General features: G+C 43.9%; 1 protein-coding gene across 1 annotated transcript; it reads right to left on the minus strand.

Moving 5' to 3' along the window:
* Window positions 1-3,288: 3,288 nt before the first annotated feature.
* Window positions 3,289-14,222, minus strand: LOC308583592 (pantetheinase-like). The gene is made up of 7 exons (XM_081187740.1): window positions 13,967-14,222; window positions 13,578-13,708; window positions 8,820-9,012; window positions 7,563-7,857; window positions 6,143-6,513; window positions 4,578-4,748; window positions 3,289-3,526 (listed from the first exon to the last, which is right to left on the minus strand). Exons 1-7 carry the CDS (start codon window positions 14,180-14,182, stop codon window positions 3,410-3,412), a joined length of 1,494 nt encoding a protein of 497 aa, XP_081043866.1. The 5' UTR covers window positions 14,183-14,222; the 3' UTR covers window positions 3,289-3,409.
* Between the last annotated feature and the right edge of the window lie 299 nt (window positions 14,223-14,521).

Genomic DNA, 14,521 nt, shown 5'->3' on the forward strand with positions numbered 1-14,521 from the left:
ACTCCCCTTCCCTACATTTAGACAGTCCTTCCCTCTTTGCTCTCATCTCATTTCACCCCACCCAGCCCAGGGGTCCGCCACCCAACATGGAATGCTGTACACCTTCCATTGACTATCCTTTCACTCAGATTTCATATACTCTTTCCCAGAATGCTTTCAGAGCCTACTAGATCAGGGCATTTGGCTCCTTTAGGCCAACATCTTGTTGTAGTAGCCAACCAGATGCGTGTAGCAAGACTGCAAGCACGCCAACACTCTCCCATCCTGCTGTTTCCAGCAACAGTTATTCAAAAGAATAATGTCTCTAACAGTGGAGCCTCTCATCCTCAGATGGTCTGCTGCCTCAAGGCGAGATTTTTGCATCTGATAAAAAGTGGCAACAGATTGATTAGGAAAGGGGAGAGAAGTGAAAGTTCAGCTCAGTAACTGTAGCTGGAAAATCAGACGCCTCACCTTTCTCCCTTATAATGGACTGTGACACGATTATGTCCATCAGGATTATGGGACCTGACAGCAGAGATATCAATGAAAGTAGTAGTAGTAGTAGTAGTAGTAGTAGTAGTAATAATAATAATAGTTGTTGTTGTAGTAGTAGTATTTATACCCTGCCCATCTGCCTAGGTTTCCCCAGCCTCTCTGGGCGGCTTTTAGCAGAATATAAAAACATTATAAAACGTCAAACGTTAAAAACTTCTTGATACAGATGTCATCTAAAAGTTGTGTAGTTCTTAAACTCCTTGACATCTGATGGGAGGGCATTCCACAGGTAGGGCATTACTTCTGAGAAGGCCCTCTGCCTGGTTCCCTGTAACTTCTCTTCTCGCAGTGAGGGAACCACCAGAAGGCCTTCAGCGCTGGACCTCTGTGTCCAGGCAGAACGATGAGGGAGGGAGACGCTCCTTCAGGTATACTGGGCCAAGGCTGTAAACAGAAACTCCAAATGGAATAGCCTACAAACTGATCTGCAGTGGCTGTGGAATCTAAGCAATGATGTCACAGTCCTGTCAGCCAATAGTTTTCAATCTCTTGCCAGGATTGTGGTTTTCAGCTAAATCTAAAGCTGTTTAAAATCAAAATGGTAACATCTAGAGTGATTATTCATATTTCTATAACTATTGGGTTTGATGCTTTTGAATTATGGTGCTGGAGGAGACTCTTGAGAGTCCCATGGACTGCAAGAAGATCAAACCTATCCATTCTTAAGGAAATCAGCCCTGAGTGCTCACTGGAAGGACAGATCCTGAAGCTGAGACTCCAATATTTTGGCCACCTCATGACTCCCTGGAAAAGACCCTGATGTTGGGAAAGATGGAGGGCACAAGGAGAAGGGGACGACAGAGGACGAGATGGTTGGATGGTGTTCTCGAAGCTACCAGCATGAGTTTGACCAAACTGCAGGAGGCAGTGGAAGACAGGAGTGCCTGGCGTGCTCTGGTCCATGGGGTCATGAAGAGTCAGACATGACTAAACGACTAAATGACTAAACAACAACAACAACAGAACAGACCCACAGAAATTAATCAACATATCTAAGTTAGGTCCATTAAATTTCAACAAGTCTCCTTTAGTAAAACTTAGTTGAATACCTCCCATTTCTTAGCTTAGTATGTCCTCACACAGCCAACGTGTATCCAACGGATGATTCATAGGTCAGAGACTCAGAACACCTGTTTTACGGGTAGCAGTCCCAAAGTTTCTCACATTAATTTAACAAAACAAACGAACAAGTAAGTAAATATATAATACTGCCAACTTCCTTGAAGAAAACAGTACTAAATAAATAAAAGAAAGATCAATGGACCAGTATGGTGGGTTAGCTTGCGACACTGGGGTTCAAATCCCTTGTCAACTATGAAGCTCACTGGGTGACCTTGGGCCAGTCACTACCTCTCAGTCTAATTTATAGGCTATTTTTTCAGGCTCACCATTCTTCTCTCTTTTAAGATTTACTTACCACAGTACAGTGTAGCAACTTATAACAAAATGGTGTTTTGGACCAGAGTGTATATATGTCAAAATAAGCCAAGGGGAATTACTTTACTAAAGCATGATATTTATTTTAAGGGCAAAAGCAATGTAAACATAAAAATGACAATTCAAAACATTTTATTCATTACCATGAGAGAAACCATGGGAGAAATTTAGCACAGCACTTAGTCGGTGCAAGTATTCTTGCTTGGCTGATGTAACAATCTCCCCTCTCCTTCCTCTGTGCACTATTTGGGGGCTTCTCTTGACCCCACAGAGCCAATTTTGGAAAGCATGGGGGCATACATGGGGGAGGAGGAAGAAAGCCATATTGCACTAGTAGAAGCCATTTTGTGGGCTCCTGCTAGCAGGACTGGTTAGCTGAATTCCTTCCCAAGTGTATGCATAAGTCTCTGAACAACGCAGCTGGAGACCCAAGTAAGGAACAAGAAACTGGATCAAAACACATACAGCACATATTCCCCAGAATCCTTTTGGGGACTGAGTTTGAGTTTGACTCCATTTTGGAATCTGACATATGATTTGGGCAGCAGGAAGATTACAAACTCACAAATTCCGGTCCTGGACCTACAGAGGGCCTTGGGTGCTTAGTATCTTCATGAAGTGTGGGCAAGACTGACCACTCACAAACAAACAACAAAGGTTCATTTTGGGTGCTTTCTCAGGATGAACCAGACGACAGGCCTTTTATCAAGTATTGGCCCTATTGAGCAGGGCACAGGTTTCAGGAAAAGCAAAGAAATGTTTATTTCTTTCTGATAGACGACAAATTAGTCGTCTGAATGCTTACAGCAGGGAGGATGGTACCTGTGGCCCTCTGAATGCTGCTGGATTCCAGTTCCCATCAACCTCCCCAGTCAGTGTGGCTTGAGGTCAGGAATGATGGGAGTTGGAGTCCAACAACCTCTGGAGAGCCACTGGTTCCCCACCCTGAATTATAGTTTATATTTGCCCTAGCAGCAGATTTCTTTTGGGTACAACCAAGAGGAAGAACACAAATATTAATAAAGTCTAAAGCCAAAGTCCTTCTTCATTGTATGCCCCATGCTCCTGTTTAAAGCAATGGGAAACTGCCATGTAGCTAGATGGTGTGTTCATCTCCTCTTTGTGGCTGATAACTGCTCCTAAACAGTGGCGTAGCTTGGGTTGTCAGCACCCGGGGCAAGGCAAGTAATTTGCGCCCCCTAACCCGTGGATTTGCGCCCCCTAACCCGTGGATTTGCGCCCCCTAACCCTAACCCCCAGATGTTGCACCCGGTGCTGCCGGCCCCCCCTGCACCCCCCACGCTACGCCACTGCTCCTAAAACAAGCTATTTGGTTTGTCCTGCAGCAGAACACACTGATCCTGTTCATTCCGCCTTTGTTGTACAAGCACCCACAAAATTCAGGAAAAGAGACATGATCGTGATTGGATGAGTCTTATGAAGGAGCACCCTCTGGATGTGGCGGGTCCCTTTCATACCACCTTCCAAAAAGAGCCACAGATAGAACTGGCTTTGATAGGCCATTGCTTGTCAAACGTCCGTCAGTCAATACCTGGGAGGATGGAAAGGGCAGGCAAAAAGTTATACGTTGGGAAACATGTTTGGCTTAGAATACATAGGACAATACAGACAAACATTTATTACTGGAAAGTTACAGGTGCTTGCAATCAACCGTTTTTTTCTTGTTCTCTGATACAGGGTGGCCTTGCATCCTTCTTTACACAGGACATCCATCCTGTTTGAAGGCATCCTTGCGCAGTCCAAGTCCAGTTTAAAAATAAAGAAGGGAGAGCAGGGCCCTTATAGCTGTTCGCCAACACCTGTCACCTAGACAGCAGACTGAGCCAGCCGGTCACCTGGCTGCAGTCTTCCCCACTATGGTGAAAAGTAATGCATCTCTTTTTAAGTTGTAGCAGTTTTCCGTGAGAGTCATGTGCCTGCACCCAAAATACATCTAGAATTACTGAGTGACATGCATAACAGCAGCTTCCATGGACTGTTTGTCAATGAGCAAGCAAGGAAAGTGGGTAGACTAGGCCTCAGCCTGCCTTTCTTTGCTGAATACTGTAGGCCAGGGCTGGAGAACCTGTGGCCCTTCACAGAGGCAGATTTAGGGCACTTGCTCAGCTTTGGGAAGCAGGTGTGAGGGCTTTGCCAGGGTCCTAGAGTCCTCCTTCCCAAAGCCGGGCAAGTGCTTGCCAGGCTTTGGGAAAGAGGTGGGGAGACTCTAAGACCTTTCCAGAACCCCACACTTCTTTCCCAATGCCCGCCGTAAGCTGGAGGGAGGGCATCAAACGGCCTTGCCCAGGGTGGCATATGACCGAGCTCCAACCCTGCGCTTCAGATGCTGCTGGGCATCATTCCCATCTGGAGGACCACAAGTTCACTACCCTACTCTGCTACAGGCAAGATGAGAGAGACCAAATTCACACACACAGAGGAGGGAAAGCTGTTCAAAAAGTTCAGTGCTAGAAAGAAAGCTGTGACTATCGAATGATTAGGAGCACAACTGTTTTGAGAGATGGAGAGGAGGAGCTGTTTTAATCTAAGAAATGGCTTGGGTCACTGCTTTTGCAGAAGTTTGAAGCCACTTTGGTCCTTACCTGAAATTCTCCAGTGGTCAGCTGAGTCTCAGTGAGCAAGACTTCCGGAAACACGTAGCTTGTGTTAAAGGTGCCGCTGAGGGTGAAGGAGTCAAATCTTGTATGAGCTGTCTCAACTGGCTCCCCACATGATTTCAAGTCTGTGCTCTTACATTTCAGTAGTGTGCATATCTATGGAAAGAGAGGGTTGTGGGAAAGGTTATTTTGTGGAACTAAGCCATTCAAAGAGCCTTGTGTTTATGGAATGGAGGAAGATACTTCCCATGCAAGTGGGCTATACAGGATGCTGTTGTGATTCAAAACAGTACACAAACCAATGATAACACTGCACAATACTAAGCCTGAAGTAGATCACTTTCGCTGATTATTTTGAGACAACTCTAGAATATTTGGAAGAAATAAACAAGTATTCTTTTTGGAATACAGTATTGAAGTTATGGGATTGGGGGGGATCTTTCTTTCTGTTTCCCTTTTGAGGACCAACAAACAAGGATTGCTTTTGAATCAACAGAGAATTCTGAGGCCTTTTCTATAAAAATAAATGTGTGCATCCTTCGAAAAACGCTATGCAATACTGGGAGTACTTAGCATTTGCATGACACTTACAGTAAAAAGCAAACAAACCCAAGACAGAATATGAAGTTAAGCAGGAAGCCACATGGTGGCACTGTGCAAAGTAAAGGGACTACCATCTCCAATGACTTCAGCAGACCTATTTTCCCCAGAATCCTACTAAATTTTTAAAATTATGTTATGAATGTAATATATAATCCCCACCCCCTATATCAGGGGTGCGGAATCTGTGGCCCTCCAGATTTGTTGGATTTCAGCTCCTATCAGTGAGGCCAATGATCAGAGATGATAGGAACAAGAGTCCAACGACTACAGCCATCTTGGCTCTAAGCAGTAGCTGTGCTCTAAAGAAGGGAGGTGTCTTACAGGGATTATTATTTTCTTCAGTAGTAATCCCTCTAATGATTCTTACAGGCTTTTGGAAAAGCTTCTGGAGAGTACAGCTTCTGGTTTCCTCAAAGGCTCTGCCACAATGAAAGCATGAAACACATGTATCCTAGACGTTGTTGGTAGGTAGGGATGGGAAACGCTATCAGTTTCTTTTTCTCGCGGTTTCTCATTTTTCCAGTCTTAAATTCAATTCTCCATATTCTCACATCAGTTTTTGAATTTTCTCTTTTAAAGAAGTTCGCAAGAAAATTCACCAGCATTTTAATAAACTAATTTTTAACGTGCTATTTGGCCCAGTATATAGATTTCCCCCCTCTAATATAATGCATTTCTGTATGTTGTTTTCACTCATATTTGCATTTTTATGCACATGTTACTAGAATATATTCCTCTTGGTTGGACATATTACTTGGCCGGAGAAGTGCAGTGCAAAATTCAGGAATGTGCCATTTAAAATGATGGCTGTGTTTTGGTTCACATATTGTTCCGAGCTGGGTAGGTTTGCCTTTAAATGAGGACTGAGCCACATTCTCCACCACTCCCACTGGTAGGGCATTTCCCTTCTACATGGCCTGCTCACCCTACCCCACAAAACCCTTTACCTGCAGATAATATTCCCCTTCGATCACATGAAGCCCATCAAAGGCGCCGAATGCGTAAACCTCATCCTCTCGCTTCTCTGCCATCTTGTAGCTCAAGTGGCAGCAGAGGCCCTTTTGGCAGACGGTGTGGTTTCCAGCTTCTCGAGAGAGTTCAGTGAAGGTGAAATTATCAAAATAGAAGCTTGCAGTAAACACTGGGCTTGCGGGAAAATGCTTGATATTTGAAGCATATAAGCTCCAGTTGACAGCAGGAGGGTATGTGGGGGAAAGATGGGGGCGAGCATTGATTTCTGCAACCAGGAGTTTTCCAGTCTGCATTTTCATATCAAAGCGATACACCTTGGCTCCTTCAGGTGTAAAGATACCACTCCCTGTGGATGGCAAAAGACACTGGGGTGAGGCGTAAGTTTTACTATTCCATTCCTTTACCCAAATGAATGGAGTACCAACAGCAATGGTAAAGGGAAGTAGAGCAGACTCTTAATTCACTGATTTGGGGCTAGAAGCTAATGCATAGGGCAAATGGTGGGTAGTGACCAGAGCAGGTGTGGGTAATTGCTGAACTACAGTTCCCATCAATCCCAGCAAGCACGGCCAATGGCCAGGGATGATGGGATGTGTAGTTCAGCAACATCTGGAAAGGCAAAGGTCCCCCACACAAATAGCTTCAGCAGGGAATGCATCTCATTAGACAAAGCAAGGTAGGCAACAGATCCTGGGAACTGGCCTTAGTCCCCAGATGTTCTCTTCTATGTACTTAGAATAGAGCTGTGTGCAACCCCCTAAGTTAGCATGTTACCCTCAAAGCCCGTGGGGTGTCGTGGTGAGTGTGTCGGACTAGGACCTGGGGAGAGAGAGAATCATGCACACCACCTTAAGCTAAATAGGGGGAAAGGTGGGCTATAAATGCATTAAGCACACATAAACACAAACAGTGGAGGATGCTGTCCCTTTGCCAGTGCTGAAGTAAAATCCAGCTGCTTCTGTAGGTGGAATTGGCCCATACCGTTTTGTCATTTGCCTCAAGCTGCAAAATGTATTGGGTCAGCACTGGGCATGTGAAGACAAATAATGTATTAATGCAAATAATGTGTTGCCTGCAGAATATCATTGTGCGCTCATCGCCCGTCTTGAAAGAGGCTGGTAGAGAGTTCATAACTGCGACTTTAGCACGGGTAGCAGATGCTGGTGGACTCCAACTCCCATCAGCCCCAGGCACCATGGTCAATGGGAGCTATAGTCCAGCAACATCTGGAGGGCCACAGTTTGCCATCATTATTTTATAAGGCTGATCTCTGAAGGAAATCACATTTTTAAAATAGCAATTAATAGGTTAATCATTTCCCCCCTCTGTGCTCTTTCCCACACTCAAATTGCCAGATCTATGTCTACGCTGAAATTATTCAAGGTAGCACTTTACCAGTAATGTCCAAGGTGGGTTTGTTTATATTAGCAGCAAGGAAGTTGACACGCATCCCCATTGCCCAGGCTGAGTAGAACTCAACAGCAGACAAGAGTGGCAGGCCATTCTGCCAAGCAGTTGGGAAGAGGATGGTGTCCACCTTGTACTTCTCCACCAGTGAGATGGCAGGTTCGCGATAATTCAGAACATCAGCACAAGTCATAAGGCCAAGCTTCCCAAAGGAGGTGTTGAGGGTGACAAACTGTGGGTCCTTGGCGTAATTAAAGTATACTTCAGAAGCGAAAAGGTTGTACTGTTTATAAGACAGAAAATATATACAGATATTATTGGAAGAAAAGCACCTCGTGGAGACAGGAAAAATAGTATTAGGAACATAAGAAGCTGTCTTACACCAAGACAGAACATTGAGCTCAATATTGTCTAGACCAGGGAAACCAACAAGGTGCCCTTCAAAGGCCATCAGCCCCAGCCAGCCAGGATAATGTCAAGGATGACAGAAGATACTGTCTGCTACTTTCTGGAGGGCACTGTGTTGCCTACTCTTGTCTTCACTGACTGGCAGTGGCTTTCCAGGATTTCAGGTAGGAGACATTCCCAGCTCTACCTGAAGATGCCAGGACTGAAACTGGGACCTTCTGCGTGCAAAGAGGATAGTCTACTACTGACCTACAGTTATTCTCCTAGAAGTTGGTGGTGTTGCCTCTGTTTTTCAGCACACTTACAAGACCTGGATTATCTTGTGAAAAGCATCTACAAGTAAAGTCCTTACAGCAAACATCTCAAATATTGTGATTTCTCTTTCAATGAGACACATCCATGCATACTGGTGCAGCTTCTCTGCCTGCTCCACATGAGTGCATACCTATCTCTTATTTGGGTGGGAGAAATGGGGGCTCCTTTTTCTTCTAATTCAAATTGAGCTACGTATATTAATTTGCATTACTGTCTGTTTTGTGTAGACCAGGCATAGGCAAACTCGGCCCTCCAGATGTTTTGGGACTAGAACTCCCATCATCGCTAGCTAACAGGACCAGTGGTCAGGGATGATGGGAGTTGTAGTCCCAAAATAACTGGAGGGCTGAGTTTTCCTATACCTGGTGTCAACTCTAGGGTGCATTACTGTGCTTTCTATAGCAAATGGAGAACCTGCAGCCCCCCGGAGCACAAACTCCCATAGTCTCTGACCATTGGCCAAACTGACTGGGCCTGATGGCGTCCAGCAACATCTGAACCAAAACGAAGAAGAGTGCTTACCTTGTGGTAACGTGCCACAAATTTCCCTTCCGTATCGTAAACAACGTCTGTATTGTATTGATAGCGACCGTCACTCGGGCACTGGGGGTCACTGCGGTTGCATGGCTTCTTGTCCCCCATGTTGGCAACCACATAGATGGAGTTCTCCTTTGCTATGCAGCTGAGTCTTCCCTGTATTGGATTCGACCCAAACCTAATGTTGAAAGGAAGAAGTAAATCATCGATGCAAAGTCTATTAAAATGGGGAGAGGCCAATTTAATTCTGATCATTTGTGAACCCTATCAGTTCAGAATGTGGCAGATTAAAATAAGAACGCACGGTTTCAGGTCTAATTAAGACTGTTCTTACCAGGCTGGGGACAGAAAAAAAGAAGTTGGTCCAATAAATATTCATGGCTTTAGATCAGCCTTCTCCAACCTGGTGCCCTCAAAATGACCAGCCATACTAGCAGTGGCTGATGGGAATTGTAGTCCAAAACATCTGGAGGGCACCAGATTGGGAAATGTTGCTTTGGAAAGATCTTGTCCAGGGATGGAGATGGAGTGAGTGGGAAAAGATCTTGAAGTGACTAGAGAAAAGATCAAGGATATCTTAAAGCAGCAATAAAACGGTGTCGCATTTCTGTTTATATTACAGTGGCAAAGACAGGTATAAGATTTTTTTAAAAAACCAAGCAAGTTGTCTCTGAGTTGGTTCACACTGGCTCTATTTTGAATGCAGCACAGGCCCAAGATTGAGGCCTGTGCATGTTCTTCCACTGCATGTAGTCTTCTTCGTGTAAAGTGATGCCTATGCCCATATAATTGTACTTGGGAAGATGAACAGAATCCATTCCAGAAGTCCGTTCGACTTCCAAAAAGTTCAAAAACCAAAGCATGGCTTCTGATTGGTTGCAGGAAGCTCCTGCAGCCAATCGGAAGCCACGGAAGCTCCATCGGATGTTCAGCTTCCAAAAATCATTCCAAAACTTCCGGGTTTCAATCGTTTGGGAGCCGATTTGTTCGGGAGTCTAGACATTCAAGATCCAAGGTATGACTGTATTCATATGCAAGTATAACCTTCCCATATGATCCATCCACCTTCTGCAGCATGTGGGCAGTGTAGGCAGGACACGTTGGTAATATAACGGTAAGTGCAGAGAGAGTAAAATGAGTCACGGAGTACAGTGCAGACTGTGATTGAACCGACAGCCCTGGTGCTAAGCATATGGATGTAACTGGGCACCAGCAGAAGTCTTATCAAGAACAGCCTGGATTATCCAGTACAAATACTCTCTTCTGTCCAACTTGCAAGGACTATACTATGAGAATGAATGATGTAAGCAGAGAAGACCTGGGAAATATAGCAATTTATTTTATGAGGAGGAGCTTTGTCTCTCCGCTAATAATTTTTACAATGCATATTATTGTTTTAAGGCAGTTGAGTGGTATTTTTTAATAATGCTCTTAAAATGCTTTAGGTTTGGCTCAGAGGATCCATAGTGTCCTTTCGACACCTGTCCTCAAGATAATTCTGTGATCATGCATAATCTGTCCTCTTTAATTTATTTTTCTATAGGTCTTCTAATATAGCACCCTGAGCAAAGAACAGTTTTTTGAAACCAGGAGCAACCTTTGCATCTTCCTAACATTATTACCTGTTACTAGACCATTGTCTACAATCTTGCCAACAGGCTGCTAAAACCCAGTTGACTTCAATATAATTTAAGCCACCTGCCAACTACCTTTGCGGCATTTATCAGCAAATGATTAAACATTTACATGTAATTTTGCACTAATGCAACTTAGTTTGAATTATAAGTTTCAGGTAATGCAGTCCTACGCATGCCTACACAGAAGTAAGTCTCAGGGAGTTTGCAGCATTTAATCCCAAGTAAGGGTGCACAGGACTGCATTCTAAACTGTTGTTTTTAAAAAGGAATACTGTTTCAACATGCTATTTTTAACCAAGTAAATTTGTTAAAATATATACTTCCTGCGAAGTTTATTTGGCAGACATGAATCAGGCCATTTATACAATGACAGTTTTGTTTCTCTGTTTAGTATTATTGCTAAATAATTCACTAGGAGTGAATCAGTACATGAACTGAATTTCTCTTTTATAGAGAACCAAGATCCACTAAGCAGGGAAGTCCCGTGAATGACTAAGGAAAATCTCACAGGACATGCGGAAAAGGTGTCCCTTTGCTGCCACCTTGTGGCAGACAACTGAGCAAACAGATTCATTAAAGGTAAAGGGTAAAAGGACCCCGACCATTAGGTCCAGCCGTGGCCGACTCTGCAATACAGTACTTCTAAATTGAATCAGGTACAATACTTACAGAAGTCTAGAATTTTGGGTTTTGTTTTGTTTGCCCGTTGTAGGTAATCTGATATCTGCTCCTAAATGTGTTTAAAGGTAAAGGTACCCCTGCCCGTACGGGCCAGTTGTCTCCAACTCTAGGGTTGTGTGCCCATCTCACTTAAGAGGCCAGGGGCCAGCGCTGTCCGGAGACACTTCCGGGTCACGTGGCCAGTGTGACGAAGCTGCTCTGGCGAGCCAGCACCAGGGCAGCACATGGAAACGCCGTTTACCTTCCCGCTATAAAGCGGTACTTATTGATCTACTTGCATTTCGGGGTGCTTTCGAACTGCTAGGTTGGCAGGAGCTGGGACTGAATGACGGGAGCTCACCCCACCACAGGGATTCGAACTGCCGGCCATGCGATCGGCAAGCCCTAGGCACTGAGGTTTTTCCCACAGCGCCACCCGCGTCCCGATGTGTTTACTTAGAAGCAAATTTACTAGGTTCATGGTTAAGTATAGTGTGCTTTTTGATCACTATTCCTAGGAACCAGATCCCAGCTTTAATGGGATCTGGTAAGTATATTTTAAAATCAAATGACATGGATTCCCGTAGGTAGATGGATGCATCTCCAGCTTTCACTGAGAATGCCTTTTAAGTGGCGGCTGCCCCAATTAGGTCACGATCACAACTTGTGAACTGCAACACCGCTCAAATAAAATGTAAGAGAGCAATCCCAAAAGAGTTCCTTTATTTTAGTACCCTCAACAAGAGCAGCGTGAGGGTGTTTCTGGGTCCAGCTCTGTCACTGGAGGCCCAGGTAACGTCAGTGGCTAGAAAGGGCTTTTATCAGCTGTGATTGTTGCATCATCTGCAATTGTTCCTGAACTGGAGAGCGTGGTCACGGAAGCTGGGACACTGCTGACTTCAAGACTGGATTACAGGAATCCACTCTGTGTCGGGCTTCCCTTGTGCTTATTCTGGACACTGCAGCTGGCGCAAAATGGTGCATCTCTGCCCCGGTTGCCCATTTGTCACCAGGCCAAATTCAAAGTGTCACTATTGGCATATAAAATCTGTAACACCTTAGAGTCTGTTTATTTGCAGGATTGCCCTACCTTGTATCTGCCCAGACAACTGTTTTGACTTGCAGAACTTGCACTGCTGCACGTACATTATACTCATTTTTTCATGGATAAGCAATAAATCTTTTAGGCAGGTGTCATCACTGTACTTTTTGCTGCCTGCTTAATATATATTTTAATTCAGAAAGCCTATCCAGGCATATAGAATGCTTATATGAATTTTCAAACTGGTGTTTATCTTCCTATTTGGAATCCCATACCAATTGACTTCAGGCAGACACTTTCCCTGTACACTTTTTGGCACCTGTTTAATATACTTTTGTTTAATGTAAATGTCACGTGTGTGTTTAGCTACTGTTGATTCTAATCATTGTTCATATATTTTGAAAAAACCTGTTAAAAACTGTTTAAAATCTATAATCCGCAATGTTTCATCTTATCTCTTTGTAAACTGTTTAGAGGGTTTTTACAATCCAGCAGTATAAATAAGTTTTGTTAAATAAATAAAAGCATGCGAACTTAGAATCATAGAGTTGGAAGGGATCCAAGAAGCCATCCAGCCTACGCCCTTGCCTGAGGACAGCATTCCATACACACACACACACACACACACACACACACACACACACACACACACACACACAGAGATATATACATTTCACTGATTTTACAGTCATTTTGACATTTAAAAACTTGATTTCCTTCCCCCTCTTTCTGCAGTTCCTTAAATTTATTTTTAATATCTTCTGCATATCCAAATTAACTTAACTTACTCATTTATTTATTTTCTTTATATATATATATACTCTTATGTAGCTGCAGGTTATTACAATAATGCTGCCAGTTTTTTTAAATCTGTTTACAATTTATCTGTAAATATTCAATAAACCATTTCCATTCTTTTATAAAAAAGTTTATCTTGATTTCTTATTCTTCCAGTAAGTTTCACCATTTCTTCATATTCCATAAGCTTTTGTATCCATTCTTCCTTTGCTGGGACTTGCCTGATGACAGCATTCCTCTGCATAAGCCTCTGCTTAACTTCCTCATCACCTCCTGAAGCCCTTTGTGCTACTGCCAAACAGCTTACTGTTAGGAAGCCTTCTTTAACTGAAATCTATTCCCTTGCCATTTCCAACTGTTAGTTCTAGTCCTACTCTGGAGTAACAGAGAGCAACCAAAAAGAGGAACAAATTCCACATTGTACTGGAATTGCCATTCTGCACATATCCTGAAAAGCACCAGGGAACTCCACTATTACTTCACCACAACAAATGAAGGTGTGTTTGTAAAGAAGAATCTGAGTCATATTTTCTGATTTTGAGGCTACACCCCGGAGCTGCTTCTGTTTTTATCTTAATGAATAACATGAAATCGGCAAGAAAATACCTTTTTGGCTCATTGCATGGAATCCAGTCTACTTGCGGATCTGGTATATATTCCAAATAAGGATATAGAGTTTCTCGGGTGAAGACCCAGCCATAAAGGGCATCCTCAGGCGTCACAATGATGTGGGCACCCTGCAAAAAGACATCAGTTCAGACATATTAACCCCAGGACCAATACTGCCATCAAAAGGTTGCTATCCAACTCAGAGTGGGGAAATCTGTGGCCCATCAGATACTGTTCGGCTCCAACTCCCATTGGCCTCAGACAGCATCATGGGCAGTGGCCAGGGATGATGGGAGTTGCAGTCCAGAAACATCTGGAGGACCATCCGGTTTACTAGTCCCTGATGTTGCTGCTGCTGATCGGCTCTAACTGGTATGCAGTAGTACCTGCTGGGCAGCTGTTTTGATGGCTCCTTCTAAGATGTCTAGATTTCTGTTCATCAGCTCCAAGGCTTCTGCTCGAGAGACGTTTCTCGGAGTGTCTCCTGTCAGTATCACAGCATGCTCATAGACAGCGGCAATGAAGGTATCCTCTAAGGCAGAAGAAGGGAGAATCATTCCCATCAGAAACGCAGCACAAATGTGAAGCTGGAAGATCGCCATGCTGGTGGAATCTGCCCGTCTGCTGCTCAAAATGAGAAAGACTAGGAGGTTACCTGATTTTTAAAGAAGTTCCTGAAGCTCCAGTCATGGGGAAGTAAAATTGTGAAACGCAGATTGCCAAACTCAGCAAACTGAATTCACCTTGGATTAGTCTTGCACAAGGCAGAGAAGCAGTCTCTTCCAACAACAGTGTTTGTTGACCTAAAAGCAAGCGCTGCCAATCTAAAGCTGGTGAGTTCATGCAGAGGGCTGGAGAAGGTGCATCAGAACAGGCAAAGAACTTGAAATTCGTGGTTCAAAGATTCATCCTAAAAAAGCAAATAGACTACTTTGAAAGTC

This window comes from Podarcis bocagei (genome assembly GCF_964188305.1).
Source record: "Podarcis bocagei genome assembly, chromosome: 3".
Classification (NCBI taxonomy): domain Eukaryota; kingdom Metazoa; phylum Chordata; class Lepidosauria; order Squamata; family Lacertidae; genus Podarcis; species Podarcis bocagei.

What these genes read in the sequence shown, in the direction of transcription:
- LOC308583592 (XM_081187740.1), bottom strand. Translation starts at nt 14,182, where the DNA reads ATGGCGATCTTCCAGCTTCACATTTGTGCTGCGTTTCTGATGGGAATG. An exon ending in CCATGCAATGAGCCAAAAAG is followed by an intron (nt 9,013 to 13,577) that starts GTATTTTCTTGC and finishes TTTCAACATTAG; the next exon opens with GTTTGGGTCGAATCCAATAC. An exon ending in TGACCACTGGAGAATTTCAG is followed by an intron (nt 3,527 to 4,577) that starts GTAAGGACCAAA and finishes CCATCCTCCCAG; the next exon opens with GTATTGACTGACGGACGTTT.